The sequence below is a fragment of the Chiloscyllium plagiosum genome, chromosome 10, assembly GCF_004010195.1.
Source record: "Chiloscyllium plagiosum isolate BGI_BamShark_2017 chromosome 10, ASM401019v2, whole genome shotgun sequence".
NCBI classification, from domain to species: Eukaryota; Metazoa; Chordata; class Chondrichthyes; order Orectolobiformes; family Hemiscylliidae; genus Chiloscyllium; species Chiloscyllium plagiosum.
The window spans coordinates 58,934,479-58,958,653 of record NC_057719.1 but is presented as its reverse complement, the minus strand read 5'-3'; the positions used below and the strand labels follow the sequence as shown (position 1 = coordinate 58,958,653).

Genomic DNA, 24,175 nt, shown 5'->3' with positions numbered 1-24,175 from the left:
GGAATAAGCTTAAGGATTGGAAGGACGAAGAACCCAATAATGAAGAGCAAGTATCTTTTAAGGACATTTCCCTGATAAGTGTGAGAAAATGGAAAATGTTCACACTTGGAGGGACCTGGGTAGATGAATCAAGCAATTAGGAAAGCAAATGCTATGTTAACTTTAGTTACAAAGCAATTAAAGCATAAGAATAAAGAAGTCAACTAAATTCAGCAGGACACTGGTGAGGCCAGATTTGGAGTACTGTGTGCAGGTTTGGTTTTATCAAAGAAGGAACAGATTTATTCTTGAAGGAATGCAAAAAAGTGCCACCAGACTGGTCTCTGGGATAAGGGAATTGCTGAAGAGGAGAAATTGATGTCTCCAGGTACAATCTCTGGTATGTAAAGGTGTGAGAAATTATCTAAATTAAGTATATAATTCTCAAACAAAAACACAAAATTCTAGAAATATTCAACAAGTAGAAAGAGAGGCAGAGTTAGTGAACTGGATTTTTGTGAGGTCCGAGAGATTCCACAGACCTTGGTCAGGACTTTGATTCTGGGATTTCTGCCAAAACTTCTGGCTTTATTATGCATGTTTAGCTGAGAGTACAAACTTCTATTAGTTTGTTGAAACAGCTGTACACAAGGAAAAACATGACTTGATTCATAGTTTTTATATTGCATTGCTTTAGACAATGGCTCAATGCTTATTTCTATAAGGAAAGAAGGTGTCAAGTAGATTCAACTATTGATACTTTAAACTTCTGGTTGATTGACATTTATATGAGATTCAAATAACAACAATTTTTAAAGCAAGTTATGAATAGCTATATTTTAAAACCTTTTCCACTATTGCCACTATATAATTTATTGATTCTTCACTGATTGCACATTGGGTGAAGTGGCATGGGTTGCTATGGAGAGTATGAGGAAGCTTTGGGGATACGTCCCAGACAACAGAGGTAGGCATTTTCAGCAGCCTGTCTCAGCCCTTGACAGCCCTTTGGCCACCCTCAGACTGTTTGTTTCCTAGTTGGCCCAACTTAATTACGTAGCAGTCCCACCTTTTGTGTAAAAAGCAATGCCATTGCATTTTTACACCAGAGATAACGCATTACTGACTGGAGAAACTGAGCACAATGAAATGATTTCACATTACCTTGCTGTAAAATTTCAGTGCCCCTCTGCATAGAAAAGCTCTTACACTCCTGGGCTCAATTTTCAATGCTTCATTACAGCTTAGAATGGCCTTAAGAAAGCGTCTCTGTATTGCATAATAAACAGCTCGACTTAGATAGACCTGCAGAAACAAAGAAGACTCTGGTAAAGACACAATTTCTTTGGAATTCTTCATGGGGTTGCAGATTAAATAATAGGATAAACATTTTATGCTGTATTTTAAAACCTTTGTACAGGCTTGTTGAAGAAGAAATGCAAGTAGAGGCCTGTCTCTGTTCACTGCACTGCCTTGGAATTCTATATTTCCGAGGCTAAATATGACTGACTGGAACTGTACACCATTAAATAAACCCAGTTATACCAACATCTTCTCCAAATCAGAATTTTATGGAAAACCTAAGGGAAGGTCAATGATCAATTCAAGAGAAAACACATTTCAGATTTGTAAATGTTTTCTACATAATAAGATCTTTGGGATTTGTAACCATTTGTTTGCTGCTCTGCAGTAGAAGGACAAAGACCCTGATAAATAAAATATTGACATAGGGCGAGACCGAACTTCCAGGATAGGAAGAGATTATTCAGCACAAGTATGATTGGTGTTTATGCTGCTTAGAAGTGTCGTCCTACCCTATTTCATCTAGTCTTATCTGTGTAACCTTCTGCTCATTTCCGTATTATATTTGCTTTAAAGGTAGCTGTCATTAAATCCTCCTGAAGGCAGATCGTTCACCAGGAAACTTGACACCAATTTTTTTACTTCATAATAGATGTACTCCAGAATAGAATCCAATGATATATTTATCTCCTCCGACGCCAACATCCAAGAAGGCTTTCTCAATAACGTTTTTTTTGTTTGCACTGGCCAGCTCACCAGTTCTGTTTAAACTAGGCTTGGAAATTAAACCTTAAAAATGTTATCTAAAAGGTTTGTTTATATGACTAGAACAGGAGGTACCACAGCACATTCAGTAGGTCATCTGTACAGAACTTAAAAAAAATCCTTAGTCTGCAAAAAATGTAAAATGATCAAGGCTTGGCAAGTTATCCTCCACATCCCTCACGGATAGTGATGTTTGTGGAGCTGTGAATATTACATCTCAGGCCCCATCATCATGAACCCAGTGTCAGAGAGGTAAATGCTCCAAATTTGGGCCATTGTTGGAGTCAACGTATACTAGGCTGTGCATTCACATTTGTGAAGAACGTTATAAAGTCTGGTGGGTCAGATGTAAGGCAAGGGCTGAGAGGAAAATCTGAGATCAAGACCTGATCTTAAAAGGTCATAGGTTTCAGGATCACCTGAAGTGGCAATTCTGACAAATACTTCGAGTCATAGATTCATACAGCACGCAAACAGACCTTTTGGCTTTAAGGGTCATGTATGCCGACCAGGTTTTCTAAAATGAACTAGTCCCTGCATTTTATTTATGCAATATTTAACAGAGTCTTTCTCCAAAAAGCTGTGTGATTTAACCACTTGTCAGTTTAACAGTAGTGCTTAAAAATATGACTTCAACTCTGTTCTTCTGCTCCAGTACAATACACCTACGTCATAATGTCACTTGCAGAGTGAATTGTTTTCTTGGGTCAAGAGGTGGGTGAGGGGTAGAAACAGAAGGAAAATGTCAGCATCATATAATCAAAATCAAAACAAATATTTATATACAGCAGGGAGGTTGCAGGTCAGAGGCCACATTGACCATGACAGAATGCTTTGGGCCTGGACTATAGTGGAATGACTTTTATTTATAGTTGGTACTGATCTGTAAATGAGCTATTTTTATCAGAAATCTTAGGCTTTGGCCTACATTTGAATCAATTAGATGATAAAGGTTTCTAATTTTTTTTATTTGCACTTCTTTATACAAACTAAAAACACCATTAACATGATAAATTTTATGGTCAAGTGTTCTCAACAATTAACAAAAACTAATATTTACAAATTATAGATATATCTGTAAACATGACATGTAAAAGGTGATGAATATTTGTTAACTAATTAATTATTTTATATCAATCTGGAAACAATTATCTCAAACCAATGCATAAATAGGTAACCACAATACCTCAAAGAGTTTGGGGTTGAGTGCAAGTGCTCTGTGAAAGTCATAGATACAATTAAAGTCATGAAGCTTCAAACCGCATAATCCTCGCTGATAATAAGCTTTAGCAAAATTTGGGAGCAATTTCACTGCACTATTAAAGGAATCAATTGCCTGAAAAACATCAATCAAAAATTACTTCAAGTAACAGAGACTAAGTAACATGAATAAACATCACAATAAGGAATAATATTCTCACCTCTCGGAGTTGATTTAGTTCAATGTAGCAAAGACCCATGTGGTAATATATTTCTACACTCTTATTAACTGTATTTGTAATTCCTATTTCAGAAGCTTCATGTTCGAGATCCAAAGCTTTCTGAAAGCTGCTCAGTGCATCCTACATTGTAAAAAGAATGTTGAGATATGATAAAGGCTTTAGGGTTACAGACTTTAATGTTTATACCTTAGTATTTTCGGTGACTGAAGGAAATGGGGTTTGGTAGAAAGGTGTTGAGAGACAAGAAAAGGGCAGTGCATGAAAGACAGAAAACAGACAAATAAATAGTTCCAGAAATTAATGGATCTGCTGAACAACTACTAGTTACTATTTTCACAGTGCAGATTTTACATACAGGGAAATCAACCCACTGAGTCATACTGGCAGACAGGGTAAACTGACACAGTGCTCAGTTTTAGTACTTAATTATATTTGCAAACATGATTAGATTACTTACAGTGTGGAAACTGGCCCTTTGGCCCGACAAATCCACACCGACCCACTGAAGTGCAACCCACCCAAACCCATTCCCCTACACGTAACACTATGGGCAATTTTAACAATACAGGCAATTTAGCATGGCCAATTCACCTGACCTGCACACTTTTGGACAGTGGGAGGAAACTGGAGCACCCGGAGGAAGCCCACGCAGACAATGTGCAAACTCCACACAGTCTGAGGCAGGAATTGAACCCAGGTCCCTGGCGCTGTGAGGCAGCAGTGCTAACCACTGTGTCACCGTGCTTCACCTTCCCACCTTAGTTTGCTTGAGAAGACCTTTCACCTTTAGTGCACAATGTTATAGAAAATTGACAACCACAGTGATAAATAAAATGAAATGTGAAGTGATTTGAGTGACTTGTATTCGACTCGTTTTTTTGTGAATGACTGACTTTTGGATTTTGGAACTGCCACAAAAATCACAAATTTATCAAAGTAGCATTTGCTCCAAATTAATTTATGCTAAGAAAGCTGTATGTATACCAGTGATGCTGAACTATCAACGAATTTAGTGATCACCCATCATCAGAAGCATTTAACTGCAATTTCCTGCTGATAGCATTTTGATAAAATATACAAATCCATACCTGTTGATATGAGCTTGATTAACTGCCAGTGAAAATGCCCAAATTTGGCAAAAAATCAAAATATATATTTTCAAAAGGTCACAAAGGTGATTTGAACAGAACAAGTAAGGATTTGTTTTTAATTTCTCATGGCCTGTGAGTGGGCATCTATCTGGGTCACCATTTATTGCCCACTCCAATCGTTCTGGACATGTGTTGCCTTTTTGAATCATTGCAGAATTTGGGGTAGAAGAAAGATCATAGTGCTGTTAGGAAGGGTTAATTAATGGCATACACGGCTGAGCTTAAGAGAAAAATTGCAATACTGTACCAAATGCCTCCACCGTTCTGTGACCCTTGTGATACTCATTACAGGCTTCCATCCTATGGCCAGTTTGGTAAAAGACACAGTACAAGCCAGACTGTTGTCCTATGAGCCCACAAGACATGGAGCTGGAATTGAATGTTCAATGCTTCTGAAAGCCCCAGGAAGTCACAGAAAAAGGACAAAGAAGTAGGCCATAGCTTTGAGTGCAGGTAGGATACAATGGCTCCAAAGTTTCCTCTCATGGTGCTAATTAAATGAAGAATGATATGAAATTGAACTTAAAAGCAAAGTTATGAAATTGTGACAGATTTAATTAACAAGCCAGAGCAGTTGGGAGAGATTGTTATAAAATATATTCGAACCAAGGTTTCTCGGAAAAATGAGACAAGGGGAATTTTGAAATTCTTGAAGACATGAATTACACCCTAAATTAATGTAACTAAATGAATGGCATGTGTTCAATATTAGGTGCCAAAGTGAAAAGAAATTCATTGATCAACGTGTGCCTGCATTAACACATCTCATAGAATCCTATAGATTTATACAACTAAATGACCTATTGATAACCGAATTGCATTAAGCGTAGGAGATTTTGCAGTGAGACCATGACTACTGTGAGAGGAGAAGCTTACTCTCATGAAACTGATCAATATGTGCAAAAGGTCTGAGATTGTAATTTAGCAGCTAGAACATATACATAGCAGAACAGACCACCCAACTAATGTTCACTAATTTCCAAAGTCCTTTCTTCAAATTTTATTTCTCGCAGGATTTTTAAAAACTCTTGAATGAGCTTTACATTAAGGATAATCTGTTAAATGCTTTTTAGATGTGGTCAAAATTTGATATCGTTCAGTAACAGATGGTCATTACATCAAAAAATAAGTTGTGAATTTAACAGATTGACAAATTTAAATTTGGCGATTCTTGGATCACTGTTAATGTTTAAGTTACAGAATTATAGAGTCATAGACATGGAGATGTACAGCATGGAAACAGGCCCTTCGGTCCAACTAGTCCATGCCGACCAGATATCCCAACCAAATCTAGTTCCACGTGCCAGCATCTGACCCATATCCCTCCAAACCCTTCCTATTCAAATACCTATCCAGGTGCCTTTTGAATGTTGCAATTGTACCAGCCTCCACCACATCCTCTGACAGCTCATTCCATACACGTACCACCCTCTGCGTGAAAAAGTTGCCGCTTACATCATTTTTTTAAACATATTTCCCCTCTCACCCTAAACCTATGCCCTCTACTCCCCAGGGAAAAGACTTTGCCTATTTACCCTATCCATGCCCCTCATGATTTTATAAACCTTTATAAGGTCACCCCTCAGCCTCCAATGCACCAGGGAAAACAGCCCTAACCTATTCAACCTCTCCCTATAGCTCAAATCCTCCAACCCTGGCAACATCATTGTAAATCTTTTCTGAACCCTTTCAAGTTTCATAACATCTTTCCGATAGCAATATTCCAGCAGTGGCCTAACCAATGTCCTGTACAACCGTAACATGACCTCCCAATTCCTGTACTCAATATTTTGACCAATAAACGAAAGCATACCAAACATCTTCTTCACTATCCTATCTAGCTGCGGCTCCACTTTCAAGGAGCTATGAACCTGCACTCCAAGGTCTCTTTGTCCAGCAACCCCCTAGGACCTTACCATTAAGTGTATAAATCCTGCTACGTTTTGCTTTCCCAAAATGCAGCACTTCACATCTATCTAAATTAAACTTCATCTGCCACTTCTCAGCCCATTGGCCCATCTGATCAAGATCCTGTTGTAATCTGAGGTAACCTTGTTCGCTGTCTACCAAGCCTCCAATTTTGGTGTCTTCTGCAAACTTACTAACTATACCTCTTATGCTCCCATCCAAATCATTTATATAAACGATGAAAAGTAATGGACCCAGCACCGATCCTTGTGGCACTCCACTGGTCACAGGCTTCCAATCTGAAAAACAACCCTCCACCATCACCCTCTGTCTTCTGCCTTTGAGCCAGTTCTGTATCCCAATGGCGAGTTCTCCCTATATTCCGTGAGATTGAACCTTGCTAAGCAGTCTCCCATAGGGAACCTTGTCAAACGCCTTATTGAAGTCCATATAGATCACATCTACTGCTCGGCCCTCATCAATCCTCTTTGCTACTTCTTCAAAAAACTCAATCAAGTTTGTGAGACATGATTTCCCTTGCATAAAGTCACGTTGACAATCCTTAATCAGTCCTTGCCTTTCCAAATACATGTACATCCTGTCCATCAGGGTTCCTTCCAACAACCCACCCACCACCAACGTCAGGCTCACTGGTCTATAGTTCCCTGGCTTGTCTTTATCACCTTTCTTAAGCAGTGGCACCACATTAGCCAACCTCCAGACTTCCAGTACCTCACCTGCGACTATCGATGATACAAATATCTCAGCAAGAGGCCCAGCAATTACTTCTCTAGCTTCCCACTGAGTTCTAGGGTACACCTGATCAGGTCCTGGGGATTTATCCATTTTTATGCGTTTCAAGACATCCAGCACTTCCTCCTCTGTAATATGGACATTTTTCAAGATGTCACCATCTATTTCCCTACATTCGATATCTTCCATATCCTCTTCAACAGTAAATACTGATGTAAAATATTTGTTTAGTATCTGCCCCATCTCCTGCGGCTCCACACAAAGGCCGTCTTGCTGATCTTTGAGGGGCCCTATTCGCTCCCTAAGTACCTTTTTGTCTTTGTAAAAACCCTTTGGATTCGCTTTGACTCTATTTGCCAAAGCTATCTCATGTCCCCTTTTTGCCCACCTGATTTCTCTCTTAAGTATACTCCTACTGCCTTTATACTCCTCTAAGGATTCACTTGATCTATCCTGTCTTTACGTGACATATGCTTCCTTCTTTTTCTTAACCAAACCCTCAATTTCTTTAGTCATCCAGCATTCCCTATACTTACCAGCCTCTCCTTTGACCCTAACAGGAATATACTTTCTCTGGACTCTCGTTATCTCATTCCTGAAGGCTTCCCATTTTCCAGCTGTCCCTTTACCTGCAAACATCTGCCCCCAATCAGCTGTTGAAAGTTCTTGCCTAATACTGTCAAAATTGGCCTTCCTCCAATTTATAACTTCAACTTTTAGATCTGGTCTATCCTTTTCCATCACTATTTTAAATCTAATAGAATTATGGTCGCTGGCCCCAAAGTCCTCTCCCACTGACACCTCAGTCACCTGCCCTGCCTTATTTCCCGAGAGTAGGTCAAGTTTTGCACCTTCTCCAATAGGTACATCCACATACTGAATCAGAAATTTTCTTTAACACACTGAACAAATTCCTCTCCATCTAAACCCTTAACACTATGGCAGTCCCAGTCTATGTGTGGAAAGTTAAAATTCGCTACTATAACCACCCTATTATTCTTACAGATAACTGAGATCTCCTTACAAGTTTGTTTCTCCTTCTGACTATTAGGGGGTCTATAATACAATCGAATAAGGTGAGCAGCCCTTTCTTATTTCTCAGTTCTACCCAAATACCTTCCCTGGATGTATTTCCGAGCATAAGAGGTACAGTTAGTAAGTTTGCAGATGATACCAAAATTGGAGGTGTAGTGGACAGTGAAGAGGGTTACCTCAGATTACAACAGGATCTGGAACAGATGGGCCAGTGGGCTGAGAAGTGGCAGATGGAGTTTAATTCAGATAAATGCGAGGGACTGCATTTTGGGAAAGCAAATCTTAGCAGGACTTATACACTTAATGGTAAGGTCCTGGGGGAGGTGAAACTTGAAAGGGTTCAGAAAAGATTTACAAAGATGTTGCCAGGGTTGGAGGATTTGAGCGATAGGGAGAGGTTGAATAGGCTGGGGCTGTTTTCCCTGGAGTGTAGGAGGCTGAGCAGTGATCACTTTAGAGGTTTATAAAATCATGAGGGGGATCGGATAAATAGACAAGGTATTTTCTCTGGGGTAGGTGAGTCCAGAACTAGAGGGCATAGGTGTAGGGTGAGAGGGGAAAGATATAAAAGAGACCTAAGGGGCAATTTTTTCACGCAGCGGGTGGTACATGTATGGAATGAGCTGCCAGAGGATGTGGTGGAGGCTGATACAATTGCAATATTTAAGAGGCATTTGGATGGGTATATGAGTAGGAAGGGTATAGAGGAATATGGGCCGGATGCTGGCAGGTGGGACTAGATTGGGTTGGGATATCTGGTCGGCATGGACAGGTTGGACCGAAGGGTCTGTTTCCATGCTGTACATCTCTATGACTCTATAATACCCCCCTAAGTACAGCTGTAATGCTATCCCTTATCAAAAACGCTACTCCCCCCTCCTCTCTTGACTCCCTTTCTGTTCTTCCTGTAGCATTTGTATCCTGGACCATAAAGCTGTCAATCCTGTCCATCCCTGAGTCATGTTTCTGTAATTGCTATGATATCCTAGTTCCACATTCCTAACTATGCCCTGAGTTCATCTGCCTTCCCTGTTAGGCCTCTTGCATTGAAATAAATGCAGTTTAATTAATCGGTCCTACTTTGCTCTCTGCTCTGTCCCTGCCTGTCCTGACTATTTGACTCGTCTTTGTTCTCAACTGTACCAGTCTCAGATTGAAATCTTTCCTCACTATCTCCCTGGGCAGATCATACCATACAAAGATTGGAGGCTGACAGAACAGGTTGAAGAATATAATGTTATGGCTGCAAAGAAGATGCACAAGAAGCAAGATCGATATTAGAATTTAAGTTTGATAGGTCCATTCAGAAGTCCAAATAGAGCAGCAAAGAGGCTGTTCTTGAACATGTTGGTACATGTGTTTAAGCTTTTGTATCTTCTAAGAAATAATTGGTGGATAGGATCAAGAAAAACCCTAAAGCTTTATATAGGTATATCAGGAACAAAAGAATGACTAGAGAAAGATTAGGGCCAATTAAGGATAGTAGTGGGAAGTTGTGCATGGAGTCTGAGGAGATAGGGGAAGCACTAAATGAATATTTTTCATTCATATTCACACAGGAAAAAGACAATGTTGTCGAGCAGAATATTGAGATACAAGCTAGACCAGACAGGATTGAGGTTCACAAGGAGGAGGTATTAGCAATTCTGGAAAGTGTGAAAATAGGTAAATTCCCTGGGATGGATGGGATGTATCCTAGGATTCACTGGGAAGCCAGGGAGGGGATTGCAGAGACTTTGGCTTTGATCTTTATGTTGTCATTGTCTACAGGAATAGTGCCAGAAGATTGGAGGATAGCAAATGCTGTCCCCTTGTTCAAGAAGGGGACAACCCTGGTAATTATAGACAAGTGAGCCTTAAGGTTGTGGGTAAAGTGTTGGAAAAGGTTACAAGAGATAGGATTTATAATCATCCAGAGAAGAATAAGTTGATTATTGATAGTCAACATGGTTTTGTGAAGGGTAGGTCATGTCTCACAAATCTTATTGGTTACCTTCTTTGAGAAGGTGACCAAACAGGTAGATGAGGGTAAATCAGTTGATGTGGTAAATATGGATTTCTGTAAGGCATTTGATAAGGTTCCCCATGGTAGGCTATTGCACAAAAAATGGAAGCATGGGATTGAGGGTGATTTAGTAGGTTGGATCAGAAATTGGCTAGCTGAAAGAAGATGGAGGGTGGTGGTTGATAGGAAATGTTCAACCTGGAGTTCAGTTACTAGTGGTGTAGCACAAGGATCTGTTTTAGGGTCACTGCTGTTTGTCATTTTTATAAATGACCTGGATGAGGACGTAGAAGGATGGGTGAGTAAATTTGCGGATGACACTGAGGTTGGTGGAGTTGTGGATAGTGCTGAAGGATGCTGCAGGTCACAGAGGGACATAGATAAGCTGCAGAGCTGGACAGAGAGGTGGCAAATGGAGTTTAACGTGGAAAAGTGTGAGATGATTCAATTTGGAAGGAGAAACAGGAATACAGAGTACTGGGCTAATGGTATGATTCTTGGTAGTGTAGATGAGCAGAGGTATCTCGGTGTCCATGTACACAGATCCCTGACAGTTGCCACCCAGGTTGATAGGGTGGTTAAGAAGGCATCAGGTGTGTTAGCTTTTATTGGCAGACGGACTGAGTTTTGGAGCCATGCGGTCATGTTGCAGCAGTACAAAACTCTGGTGTGGCCACACTTGGAGTATTGTGTACAGTTCTGGTCACCACATTGTAGGAAGGATGTGAAAGATTTGGAAAGGGTGCAGAGGAGATTTACTAGGATGTTGCCTGATATGGAGGGAAGGTCTTATGAGGAAAGGCTGAGGGACATGAGCCTGTTTTCATTAGAGAGAAGAACATTGAGACATGACTTAATTGAGACATATAAGATAATCAGAGAGTTAGATAGGGTGGACAGTGAGAGCCTTTCTCCTTGGATGGTGATGGCTAGCATGAGGGACATAGCTTTAAATTGAGGGGGTGATAGATATAGGACAGATGTCAGAGGTAGTTTCTTTACTCAGAGAGTAGTAGGGGCGTGGAACACCCTACCTGCAATAGTAGTAGGCTCACCAACTTTGAGGGCACTTAAATGGTCATTGGATAAACATATGAAAAATAATGGAATAGTGTAGGATAGATAGGCTTCAGATTGGTTCCACAGGTTGGCACAACATCGAGGGCCGATGTTATCACGGGAATGTGTTCATTCTTTTCATTTATTTTTTCTAGGCTTCAGATTGGTTCCACAGGTTGGCACAACATCAAGGGCCGAAGACCCTGTACTGCGCTGTAATGTTCTATGTTCAATGCCTTTTGGAAGAGGTGGGAAGAGATTATAACCAGTGTGGTAGGGGTCTTTGATGATATTGGCTGCCTTTCTTAGGTACCTGGTGGTGAATTCATTAGTCATGGATTTCTTCAATTGTGCAGCTCACTGTAGTTTTAGTTTACTCATTCAGGGGATGAGGGCATCGTTGGCCAAGCCAGCATTTATTGCCCATCCCTAACTACCCAAAAGGCAGTTAAACACATGGCTGTGGGTCTGGAGTCACATATTGGCCAGGTGAGGTAAAGTTGGCAGATTCCTTCCCTCAAGGACATTAGTGAATCAGTGCTTGTATTTCAGCGTATAAATTGGTTAAAATGTTACCTTGTTTCAGAATGCAGTTAGGATGGTATTAGTTGTATTTAACTGTAAGTAGGTACAGAACATTAACAGATTAATGATTTTGCTCCTATTACAAAGACTCGGACTGAATCTGTGATTGTTGGATGAGAGAGAAGATGTTTTCATGGGAATGTGTTCATTCTTTTCATTTATTTTTTCATGAGATTGCTGACTAGGCTAGCGTTTATTGCTCATTACCCAAATTGCCCATGAGAAGCTGATGATGAGCTGCGTTCTTGCAGGTCTGGCAGTATCTGTGGAGAGAAATCAGAGTTAACATTTCTGGTCCAGTGACTCTTCTCCAGTTCTGAGGAAGGGTCACTGGACCCAAAACATGAACTCTGATTTCTCTGCACAGATGCTGCCAGACCTGCTGAGCTTTTCCAGCAACTTTTGTTTTTGTTCAAGAATCTTTGCACTCTATAAAGAGAGGCAACAAGTACAAAAAGCAAGTAAGTATTGATGACCCTTTATTAAACACTAAGTAATTGAAAAAAGAATTTCCAGGACTATGGGTTACAGGCAGTGCAAGTATGTCTAGTAAAATCTTTCTTGAGCTAAAAAGCATCTTTCTGCACTGTTGAAAATCTATGATTCTGTAAATATATATCTCTCCAGACTTGATGCACACAATCCATTATAGTCCGAAATGTGTACAATGGAGCCATTTTCTAGACTCATTACACATGCCCCAAATTTTACCCCTTCACCAGCACATGAATACATGCATTATTCAATGTTGACATAACCTAGACTATATGTCATTTTGAGAAATATTTTTCAGAAATATGCATTACCTCATGTTTGCCAGCTTTCATTTGGCTTTTCCCAAGTAAAGTTAACAGTGGTGATGTTTTTTCCATTCCGTTCAAGTTCTCTATAGCTTTGTCATAATTTTTCAGAAAAACTTGTACAGTGGCTTGCTGAACTGGAGAGGAATCAGAAGCTGTTCCAGCAAACAAACCATAAAAGAAAGGTTAATGAAAGGTCATAAAAGCTCGATAAAGAGATCTGTTACAAAGACATATACCAAATACAACTGAATAACATAAATATTCCAAGATATTTCAACTTCGGAGAATCCAAAATACAGAAACAAGATACTATTGATGCTGGAAACCTGAAACACAAACAGGAGCTGGTGGAAATGGCTGGCAGGTCAGGCAGCATATGAGAAGATTTAACAGTGAAAACAGGTGCTGCTTGACATTCTGTGTATTTTCTGTTCTCTTAACTTTTGGAAATGTCTAGCGAGCATTAATTTGTTTTAATATGCAAATTTTCTCTAAATATGAAGCATGCAGAGCAAGGTTGGATTAACACATGGATCTATCCCATGGATTGGATGCAATGTTGGATTAACACATGGATCCATCACATGGATTGGATGTAAAATTGGATTAACACTATAAAAGTCAAAGAACAGTAACAGCCAGTTCCATATTTAATTCCAATGAATTTCTCTCCTAGGAAATTAGACTTGAATTAAGCCCAATAATTCTACACATAGAAACTTTTGATTTGCATATTTTTAACAATATTAGATTATTTATTACATTTTAAAGCAATCAAATGATGCACCATATATGTAAATCACTGACATCTCTGTCCAGACAAAATTAAGTTAGAAAACAATGAAAGAGATCAACATTCATTTCCAAATGCCCCATCAGGATCAGAACTGCATCTCCTGGTTTGTGAGTCAGATGGTATCACACAGATCATCTGTTCCCAGACTCAGCATTTTAAGGCAGTGAGTTCTCAATTCCATTCCCTTCAGTTGCTAAATTGTTTTATTCGGTCAATACTATTAACACCATTAACACAATTAGTACAAATGATGTAATTTTATTGGTAAGATGCTAGGCAAATGGTATTAGTAACAGATTGAATGATTCCTTTAGAATGTTTCAATAATTCTTGAACTTACGACTGTGCCTCCAAAATGAGTGGTCAATGCATATCCTCTAAAAATGTCCTGATTAATGAAGTGGTTGCAATTTTTAAAAATGTCTATTCAATTATAATACAAATTATGAGGATGTAACTATAAATATCAATTATACAATTATTTTCATATATCAAACTTCTAAATATATAGATATGTTAATAAATTAGAACAGACAATTGAACAACTCAAATATGTCAGCTGGTTCCTCATCAATATAATTTAATTTGTACACAACTAACTCAAAACTAATTATACCTGCCTTTACTAATTTTTCCAAAATTAAATATCTTGCAGCACATTTTAAGTGTTTGATTTTTGTATGAAAACATTACCTTGATTGATCTCAGCAGAATATTGGATACAAAAACTGGCAAGTTCGAAATTTTTCATTTCATACAGATATTGTCCTCTTTAATGAAAAATGAATTAAGAAAAATGTATTAGATTATGAAACAGCATTTAATTCAATAGGTGTGTCTTCATGTAATACTTGTAAATAAATATTTTTCTTCTTGTTAGAAAATAGCCTGCAATACCATGCAATACCATTTCACATGAACCACCAATGATACAAAAGCTACACTATTTCATAAATAGAATTATTATTTTTAGCAACATAGTTCTGATACTTAAAGTTTCTAATTTATCATTTTTACTTTGTGATACAGGCTAGGACTGCAAAGAACAATTTTTATTTTGAATGGATTAACATAGCTTTAAGAAACAAAAAAGACTTTCAAATCAGATTTCATTCTGGGATCTGGCTTGCACAGTACCATTAGTAACAATAGTTAGACATTAACATCCCCACAGTAACATCATCGAGTTGAGATTGTACCTCAGCTCACTTGTTGCTGAAACTATCATTTGTGTTTTTGTTACTTGTAAATTTAACTATTCCAGTGCATTTTTGGCCAGCTTCTGACATTCTCCTCACTGCCATCCAAATATATTTCAAACATCACCTCATGTCAATTGACATGTTCAGTTAAGTCAAAGCCTTTAGCTTAAAGCCTCATTTTTGGGTTCAAAACTGTTTCATTGGCATTGCTCATCCCCCCGCGGATCCCACAGTAACCACCTCTGCCACACGATGCCCCCTGTGAGTGCCACTTCTCTAAATGACGTCACCCCCCGCAACTCTACTACCATGCCCACTCCAGTTACAGTCTCCACCCTCTGTCCCAGCTCCAGCCCTATACTAGGTCCTAGCTCCAGGCCCTACCGAGTTTACATCATCTCCCCAAGACCTGCTCCTCACTGAGGATGAACGATCAGTGCTCGGTAAAGGCTTTACCTTCATCTCCCTCTGCTCCCAGATCAACAAATTCAAAACGCGTTGTGACGTTGAACACTTTTTCTGTCGCCTCCGTCTCCGAGCTTACTTTTTCAATCAAAACTCCTGCCCACCTTCTGGAGACCCCTTCGCCCACCTCCAACACACCCTATCCACCTGGACACCCCGTGCCGGTCTATTACCCGCCCTCAATCTCTTTATTTCCAATTGCCGCTGGGACATTGACTGCCTCAAACTGTCCACCCCTCTCACCCACTCCAACCTCTCGTACTCACAATGCGCAGCCGTACACACCTTCACGCGACCCCAACCTCACCATCAAACCAGCTGACGGGGTTGGGGGGGGGGTGGTGGCACAGTGGTAATTTGACGCACTGACCTCTGCATCGCTGAAACTAGACACCAATTCGGAGACATCTCCTCCTACTGCCCCCTTGACCATGACCTCACCTCCCATTACCAAATCATCATCTCACAGATCATACACAATCTCTTCACTTCAGGGGATCTCCCACCCACAGCTTCCAACCTCAGTTCGGGAACGCCACACCACCCAGTTCTACCACCTTCCCAAGATCCACAAGCCTGACCACCCCGGCCAACCCATTGTCTCAGCTTGCTCCTGCCTCACCAAACTCATGTCCACCTAAAACTGTCCTATCCCCCCCGGTCCAGGAACACCCCACCTATGTTCAGGACACCACCTACACCCTCCACATCCTCCAAGATTTTCATTTCTCTGGTACCCAATGCCACATCTTCACCATGGATATCCAGTCCCTTTACACCTCCATCCACCCATGAGCAGGTTCTCCAAGCCCTCAGTTTCTTCCTCTCCCGACGTCCACCAGTACCCTTCCACTGACACTCTCATTTGTTTGGCTGAACTGGTCCTCACACTCCATAATTTCCCCTTTGAATCCTCCCACTTCCTCCAGATGAAAGGGCACCCGCATGGGCGCCAGCTATGCCTGTCTTTTCATCAGTTAAATGGAACCATCTATCTTCCATTGTTGCACCAACATCATTCCCCACCTCTTCCTCCGCTACATTGATGACTGCATCAGAGGCACCTCGTGCTCCCATGAGAAGGTTGAACAGTTCACCAACTTCACCAATACATTCCACCCCGACCTTAAGTTCACCTGGACCATCTCAGACACCTCCCTCCCCTTCCTGGATCTCTCTATCTCCATCAACGGTGACATCTTCTACAAACCCACCAACTCCCCCATTTATCTGGACTACACCTCCTCCCACTCTGCCTCCTGTAAAACTGCTATCCCTTTTTCCCAATTCCTCTGCCTCCGCCACATCTGCTTCCAGGAGGACCAGTTCCACTACACAACACACCAGATGGCCTCCTTCTTTAAAGACCGCAATTTCCCTTCCCACATGGTTGATGATGCCCTCCAGTGCATCTCATCCACTTCCGCAACAAGGACAGAAACTCCCTAGTCGTCACCATCCAACTTACCAACCTCCGTGTACATTGCATCGTCCTCTGCCATTTCTGCCACCTCCAAACAGACCCCATCCCCACAGATATATTTCCCTCCTCACCCCTACCCACTTTCCATAAAGATTGTCCCCTCCATGACTCCCTCCACAAGTCCACACCCTGAATAATCCACCATTCCCTCACGGTCCCTTCCCCTGGCACTGCAGGAATTGCAAAATCTGCTTCCAAAGCTCCCCCTTCACCTCCGTCCAAGGCCCCAAAGGAGCCTTCCACATCCATCAAAGTTTCATCTGCACTTCCACACATGTCATTTACTGCATCCGTTGCTCCCAATGCGATCTCCTCTACATCAGGGAGACAGGACGCCTACTCACAGAGCAACCAACCAACCCCACTGCCCCCTGGCCGAACACTTCAACTCCCCTTCCCACTCTGCCAAGGACATGCAGGTCCTGGGCTTCCTCCAGCACCACTTCCTAACCACCCGATGCCTGGAGCAAGAACGCCTCATCTTCCACCTCAAGACCCTCCAACCCCAGGCCATCAATGTCAATTTCACCAGTTTCCTCATTTCTCTTCCTCCCACCTTATCCCAGTTCCACCCTTCCAGCTCTGCACCGCCCTCATGACCTGTCCCACCTGTCCATCTTCCTTCCCACCCATCTGCTCCACCCTCCTCTCTGACCTATCACCATTACCCCTAACTCCATCTACCTATTGCACTCTCAGCTACCTTCCCCCCAGTCCTACCTCCCTCCCATTTATCTCACCACCCCCTCGGTTCATTGCCTCGTTCCTGATGAAGGGCGTTTGTCCGAAATGTTGACTCTCCTGCTCCTCGGATACTGCCTGACCTGCTGTGCTTTTCCAGCACCACACACTTGACTCGAATCTCCAGCATCTGCAGTCCCCACTTTCACCACTGTCATCCCTACCTCAGTAAATTGTTGCGATCATTAGCCTCTAATTATCTGTGCTTATAATTCTAGTTTCTTGAGCATTCCTTAATGGAATTGCTCCATCATGAATGGCCTTGTCAGCAGCTGCCCAAACCCCAAGTCCTTTACTAAACCTCTCAACCTCACTTTCCTACTTTAAGATTATCCCCAAAATCTATCTCTTTGACCAAGCTATTTGCCATTTGACCTATTGTCACCTCATGTGGTTCGGTGTTATATTTCACTTTATAACAGAAGCATAGACTATAGGGACAGGACTAGGCCATTTGGCCTTCTGAGTTTGTTCTGCCATTCAATATGATAATGACTGATGATCCAACTCACTCGTCTATCCCCACTTCCTTCCCATAACCTTTGACCCCTTTAGCCCTAAGAAATGTCTCTATTTCCTTCTTGAAAACATTCAGTGTTTTGGCCATTGTGAAGCATCTTAGGATGTTATGTTACATTAAAAGCTTTATAAAAATCAAAGTTGGTGATTGCTGCTGTGATTTTACACAATGAGCCACAGCATAGTTCATGCAGCAGCTTCATGTTTATCAACCCAATAGTCTGAAATTAATAAAGATCTCTGCAGTATTGTGCTTTGAGCATATCATTATTTGTGCAAGTTAAACAACCTCCGACTTGTTTACACTCTGTCGAGCATAGAAGATGAAACGTCTGATTGTTCTTATTGCAATGCAAACAGTGAAAATAATTTTTTGCTGCAGTCGCCATCATGTGGCTAGAAAGCAAACTGCAGAAATATTTTGTTGAAAAGTTACATAAACAAGCAATTAATCTATAGCAGGTTGGCTTAAACTCAATTGAAATCCAATGTGGTTATGGTATCTTAAAAGAAGGATACATGCTCCAAGTATACCAGGTAAACGATAACAACAGAGACATTGAGCTTCATCTTTTGATTTTTGGCTAACTCTGAGTTATGTCAAGTTTTTTGGAGAGATTTCCACCTTGACAGCTAGCAAGATTTCTCATTGTATCTTCTCAAACTTATCTCATTAACTATTTATCCCACTTGTATAGCATCCCTCATGCCAGATTCTGGCCAAATCTTACCACATGCCATTCCCAGGACAAGTCACCACTCAGTGCATAGCCACCTAAGACCAGCATAAAGTGCACTGTCACCATCTTTAAAAGGCCACTGTGTACCTACAAGCACCGACAATGAAAAGGTAAGCTAGCATCACAATTCTCCGACAGAGACCTGGAGGTCCTGATCAAAGAGTTGATGCAAAGGAAAGGAGACTTTTTCCTGGAGAACTGGAAAAGGAGGCCATGACACCAGATCTTGGGCAGCCTGGTGTGATGTCACCACCAGGTCAGTGTTATCCCATGGTTTAGAGGAATGGCCAGCCATGCCATAGGATGGTCAATGATTTTCTCCACTGCACCCAGCGTAAGCAACATGCTCTTCTCTCTGCTACCTTAGCCTCAATCTAACTCTGTCGTCCTCATCACCCTTGCATCTCCCTTTTCCCTTTAGTTTGTGGAGATAATCCCTACAGATTGACCTTAGCCTGTTCTCTTCAGGGACTTAACCAGACATTTAAGGTGGATGCCTGGCTTCGACCAATCCCCTGGACTGGTTTGGGAGAATATCCTTGACTTACTGACCAGTACCCTGGATGGAGAATGCCTCTGTGGATTTCAGTGAAGTCTACCTCCTTAAGACATTGAGAAGTGGCTGCTTGCTTGCTGTGTACGCAGTGTGTTTGCCACGTAAAGCCCCTAGCTCATGGTGTAGGTGTGGAATTGATGTAATACACTGCCTTATAGCAAGATGTATGCCCACTTGACTGAGGACTGCTAACCAATGAGGCAAACTACCTAGTTGTGTAATGCACTAATTGGCATGACGAGGCACTGATACTATGAGAAAACAGGTAGGTGCTGAGTGAGCACCGAGAAAACAAGTGGACAATCCTCAGATAAAGCTGGATCCAATCTGTCAGCTGGATGCCTGTTCTGGCACACAGTGTCCCAACATAAGGTTTTCAATGGTACTGGCTGGTGCACCCTGCAACGTAAATCTGTGCTTCCAAAGTATCCTGCCAGTGTATTGGAGAGGTGCCATGATGGTTGTGAGGAGTTGTGTAAGCAGGTTGTACCCTTTGATTGTGCCCTCAGATGTAGTTTGGACATACTCTGTGGATTTCCATGTTGTGTAAGTGGCGAGCTGAATTCACCAAGCATCCACTCTGATTTCCATGTTGAGTTTCCTAGCGAGAATCTCCCCCCGCCACTCACCCTAATTATAAAACGTGGGACAAAAGTGGAGCCTTCCACTTTTTGGAGAAAATGTTTGGAGGAATTTTAAAGATATGAGTTAAAAGAACACATAATTTCTCATCCAATTCTACCATAGGTTTCACAACACCTCATGTAACTTGGATCCCTATAAGATTCCATTCATAGGGCTATTCTTCCCCATCTCAACACAGTGTAAACCCACACTGAGTGAGTGGAAAAAGAGTTGGCTGGTACCAAATGCAAATCTGAATGTGAGATCATAATGTCAATGTGAATATACATGACGTGTATTAAAATTCTTGCTTTGACAAGTTAGGACATGGCTGCATTTATAAAGATCTGATTAAGTTATTGATTTTCTTCATAGCATTATGAAGACATTGTTACAAAAAAGAGTGACATTCATTCTCACCTTAATAGGTAGAAGTAATGTATTTGAGGCTGGAGGTGAATAGCGCATGTTATATCTTTCAATGCTCTTGTCAGATTATGGATCTGCCACAAACAAATACAATCATGAAACATACCAATAATATCATTAATTTCTTTTTTGCTTTTTCTTCTTCTTTGCAGTTTTCCCTCACAGACTTTCAAGTTTCGCCCTGTGTTTCTGCTTCTTTTCATAGTTCTGTTCTCAGAATGCAGTGCAATCAGGCGAATCAGATCAAAAGATCAAGGAATTTTAAAGATATGAGTTAAAAGAACACGTAATTTAGGGTTTTGCCATAATGCTTTGCACTGGTTTAAAATTCAATTTGTATGGATCAGACTTCACTCACAAAGCAGGCCGTGCTTTTGTGCTGCCAATGTGAGTTTCCACTGACTGCACTGGTTGACGAGACTCACCCATTTTGCAATCTTTTTTTAACATGCAGAATTTAATACTGATTTTTATGACAAAAAATATTCCATTCACTAAGGAATGGACAACACCCTGTACACTTACGCAATGAGTAAATGACTCAATATAGTTCGAGGCCTTGTTTTTGTGATATAACATCAAATGATGCTCACAGAGCAAAATAGACATCTTTATAAATCTTAAGTTTTTTTTGAGGTAAACCAACTTTCAAACGTATTTTTAAAAAACTGCACTATTTTACTACACATATTAATAAATACTTTTAGAGCAATGAAAATATCAAATATGTTTTAAAAAAACAAAGAACTCCAATACTGGAAATGTGAAACAAAAACCAAAATTACAGGAGAAACTCAGCAGATTGGGCAGCATCTGTGGAGAGAAAGCAGAGTTAACATTTCAGGTCCAGTAATCCTTTTTCTGAACTTATGGTAGTTTGAAAACGGTAGTGTATATGCTGACGCTGGGGAGACGGTTTATAAGGAGTAAGCAATAGGTGAAGTCTAGGCCAGAGGGAGAGAGAGTGAGACGCATAGTTAAGCAAAGAGGTGGATAATAATAATACAAGGAGATAGAAGAGCTACTAATGGGGACCATAAATGGGTTGGCTGTGCTGAAAGCAGGCCATGTGACAACAGGTCATGGTGAATGGAAATAGCTAAAGAAGGTGTTCAGACCTTAACAATATTGAACTCGATATTGAGTCCTGAAGGCTGCAGGGTCCCCAAGTGGACAAAAGAGGTGCTGTTCTTCCAGATTGTGCTAAGGTTCACTGGAGCATTGCAGCAAGCTCGAGACAGAGATGTTGGCCAGGGAACGGGGTTGTATGTTGAAGTGGTAGGCAACTGGAAGCTGAGGGTCATTTTTGCAGACAGACTGTAGATGTTCTGCAAAGTGGTCACACAGTCTGCATTTGTCTCCCCAATGTACAGGAGAACACATTGTGAGCAGTGAATACAGTAGACTAGATTCACCTGGAAGGTGAATCACAGTTTCACCTGGAGGGTGTATCTGGGGCCTTGGATGGTAAGGAGGGAAGAAGTAAATAGGTAGATGTTAAACCTTCTGCGATTGCATGGGAACATCCATGGAGGTGTTGGGAGCAGAGGAGGAGTGGAGCAGGATGTTCAAGAGGGAAAACATCCCTGCAGAAGGCTGACCGGGGAAGGGTGGGAGACATGTGTCTGGTCACGGAGGTGTCGCAAATGGCAGCTTATGCTCTTCAGATGTGAATGCTGGTGGGGTGGAAAGTGAGGGCCAGGGGAAGAAGAGGGGGTGAGAGCCAAAGTGCGGGAGATGTGTTAAACACAGTTAAGGGCTCTCTTGGTGGAGGAGAATCTTCGGTTCAGGAAAGAGGTGGATATTTCTGAGGTGCCCTGATTTTTGTACGATTCCAACAATACTCTGGATACAATTTATTTGCATGCATTTTCATTGTATGAATATGACCTAAACCCAAAATTATACTTGGAGCAAAATAGAATTACGCAAAATCAACCACAGCCATCCAGGTAAATAATTTGAACTGAACAGCTTTACCATTCACTCAAGAAAACTGCTGGGAACTAACCAATTACCATCAAGTCAAACAAAAACCAGAAAACTGCAGATGCTGGAAATCTGAAATAAAGGCAGAAAATGCTGAGAATAAAACCCTCAGCAGGTTAGGCAGCGACAGTAACAGGGAGAGAAACAGAATAAATAATTTTCTTGTAAGTACCAATCTTAAGCAGATTACCATGCTTAAGCTGCTGTTCTATAAAAAAAAGAGTTCCCCATTATCCAGAGGAGATTCTACTTGGAAGTCCTTCAGAAATGCAGAGTTAAACTTCCATTCTGGGAGATCATACATAGGTCAGAACTGTCAGAGAAAGGCAACCCACATTCCCTTCTCACAGCAGTCAGCTGCTGTATGCTAGAGTGGGTCAGGTCAGACAGCCAGTCCAAGGGGAATGGATGGTCAGATCTGGCAGCAGGAGAAGGGGGGATACTGGGAGTCGGAGCTGTCACAATCACCTGATGAAGGAGCGTCGCTCCGAAAGCTAGTATGCTTCCAATTAAACCTGTTGGATTATAACCTGGTGTTGTGTGATTTTTAACTTTGGACAGAATGAGAGGTAGTGTTTAGGGGTCAGTTCTGGTCCAGCAGTGGTTGGGGCATTACAAATAGGGGGTCACATTAGTTCCAGCAAGAAGTCCCACACACTCAGGTCTGGCGGAAGTTGAGGGTGGGTGTTTAGGTGCAGATCAGGGTGGGAACGTTAGGCCGTGGGTTGGGGTGTTAGGTCCCAGGAGGAGATAGCTGGTGGTGTCAGATCCCGTGGTAGGAGAGTCAGATTTCGGAAGGGGGTGGATGATGGTGTCAGATCTCACAGTCGGAGGGAGTCAGGTCCTGGAAGGGGACAGATGGTGGTGTCAAGTCCTGCAGTAGGAGGGAGTCAGGTCCCGGAAGGGGGTAAATGGTGGTGTCAGGTCATGGGTAGGGTGGGTAGTGGTCATGTCCCAGGGTGGGGAGGGTGTCAGGTTCTGGGCAGGCAGTGGTCAGGTCTTGGGGAGGTGAGCAGGTGTTTGTTGCTGGGCAGGTTGTCGAGGGTTGTCAGACTAGGATCTGGGGGGGTAAGGGGTCTGGGTGATGAGAGTGAGCTGAGTATGGGGTCAGCTGAATAGTTACTCGGGAATTACCCTATATCTAGTTTTTCCAGAGTAACCATTTTACTTAATTTCTTTGGAACCATCCAAAGTCTTTAGTCTTTATGGAGACTTTCAGAGGGTTCCAGATGTAGAGGATCTGCTCAGTGGAATCTTTAACTTCCTGGGCAATTCCTTCAGAGTTATTTGATGTTCACACCTCCTCTCGATGCTGGCATAACAACTGTCTGATTATTGGAAAGTCTGTCCCATATTTGATCTTTCAGCAGAGCTGGGAAATTAAATTTGCAATAGGTTTTAAGCAAGAGTAGACGGGATAAGGACAAGAAGTAAGGTCTGTGATAGGATGGAAGACAAGAGAGACAATAACAGAATTAGTCTTTCAGGACCAAAAGGAATAAAGACAGGGTAGGGAGAGAAACAAAGAAACAGGGGCCTCAGTAGGATTGTATCATATTAAAATGGGGTATGATTCCACGAGTCAACCGGGTTCCTAACCATTTTTGTATCATTAGATAATGAGAATAATACTGAAAAAAGACACATTTTGTTAAAACTTTTCATCTTGACTTGCATTTGTGAAAAGAGCATATTTCACAAGAATATAAAGGTCAGAACTGGGCATGGTTACTGATGATTACTCAATGTTCAGCACCATTCACAACACCTTAGCAATCCAGCAAAATAATATCCAGGTGCCGATGTCCACTTTACAAGTGGCAATGAACTTCACACCACATAAG

The 24,175-nt window shown here is 41.5% G+C and overlaps 1 protein-coding gene across 1 annotated transcript in view; it reads right to left on the bottom strand.

Annotated features, from left to right (window-relative positions):
• Positions 1–24,175, bottom strand: part of ttc6 (tetratricopeptide repeat domain 6) — a 212,846-nt gene that overhangs the window by 62,390 nt on the left and 126,281 nt on the right. Inside the window, exons 18-23 of the mRNA XM_043698490.1 lie at positions 20,334–20,416; positions 14,277–14,353; positions 12,791–12,939; positions 3,468–3,608; positions 3,233–3,382; positions 1,144–1,284 (exon numbers count right to left, since the gene is read on the bottom strand). Coding sequence (XP_043554425.1) covers positions 1,144–1,284; positions 3,233–3,382; positions 3,468–3,608; positions 12,791–12,939; positions 14,277–14,353; positions 20,334–20,416 — 741 coding nt within the window. The remainder of the gene's footprint in view (positions 1–1,143; positions 1,285–3,232; positions 3,383–3,467; positions 3,609–12,790; positions 12,940–14,276; positions 14,354–20,333; positions 20,417–24,175) is intronic.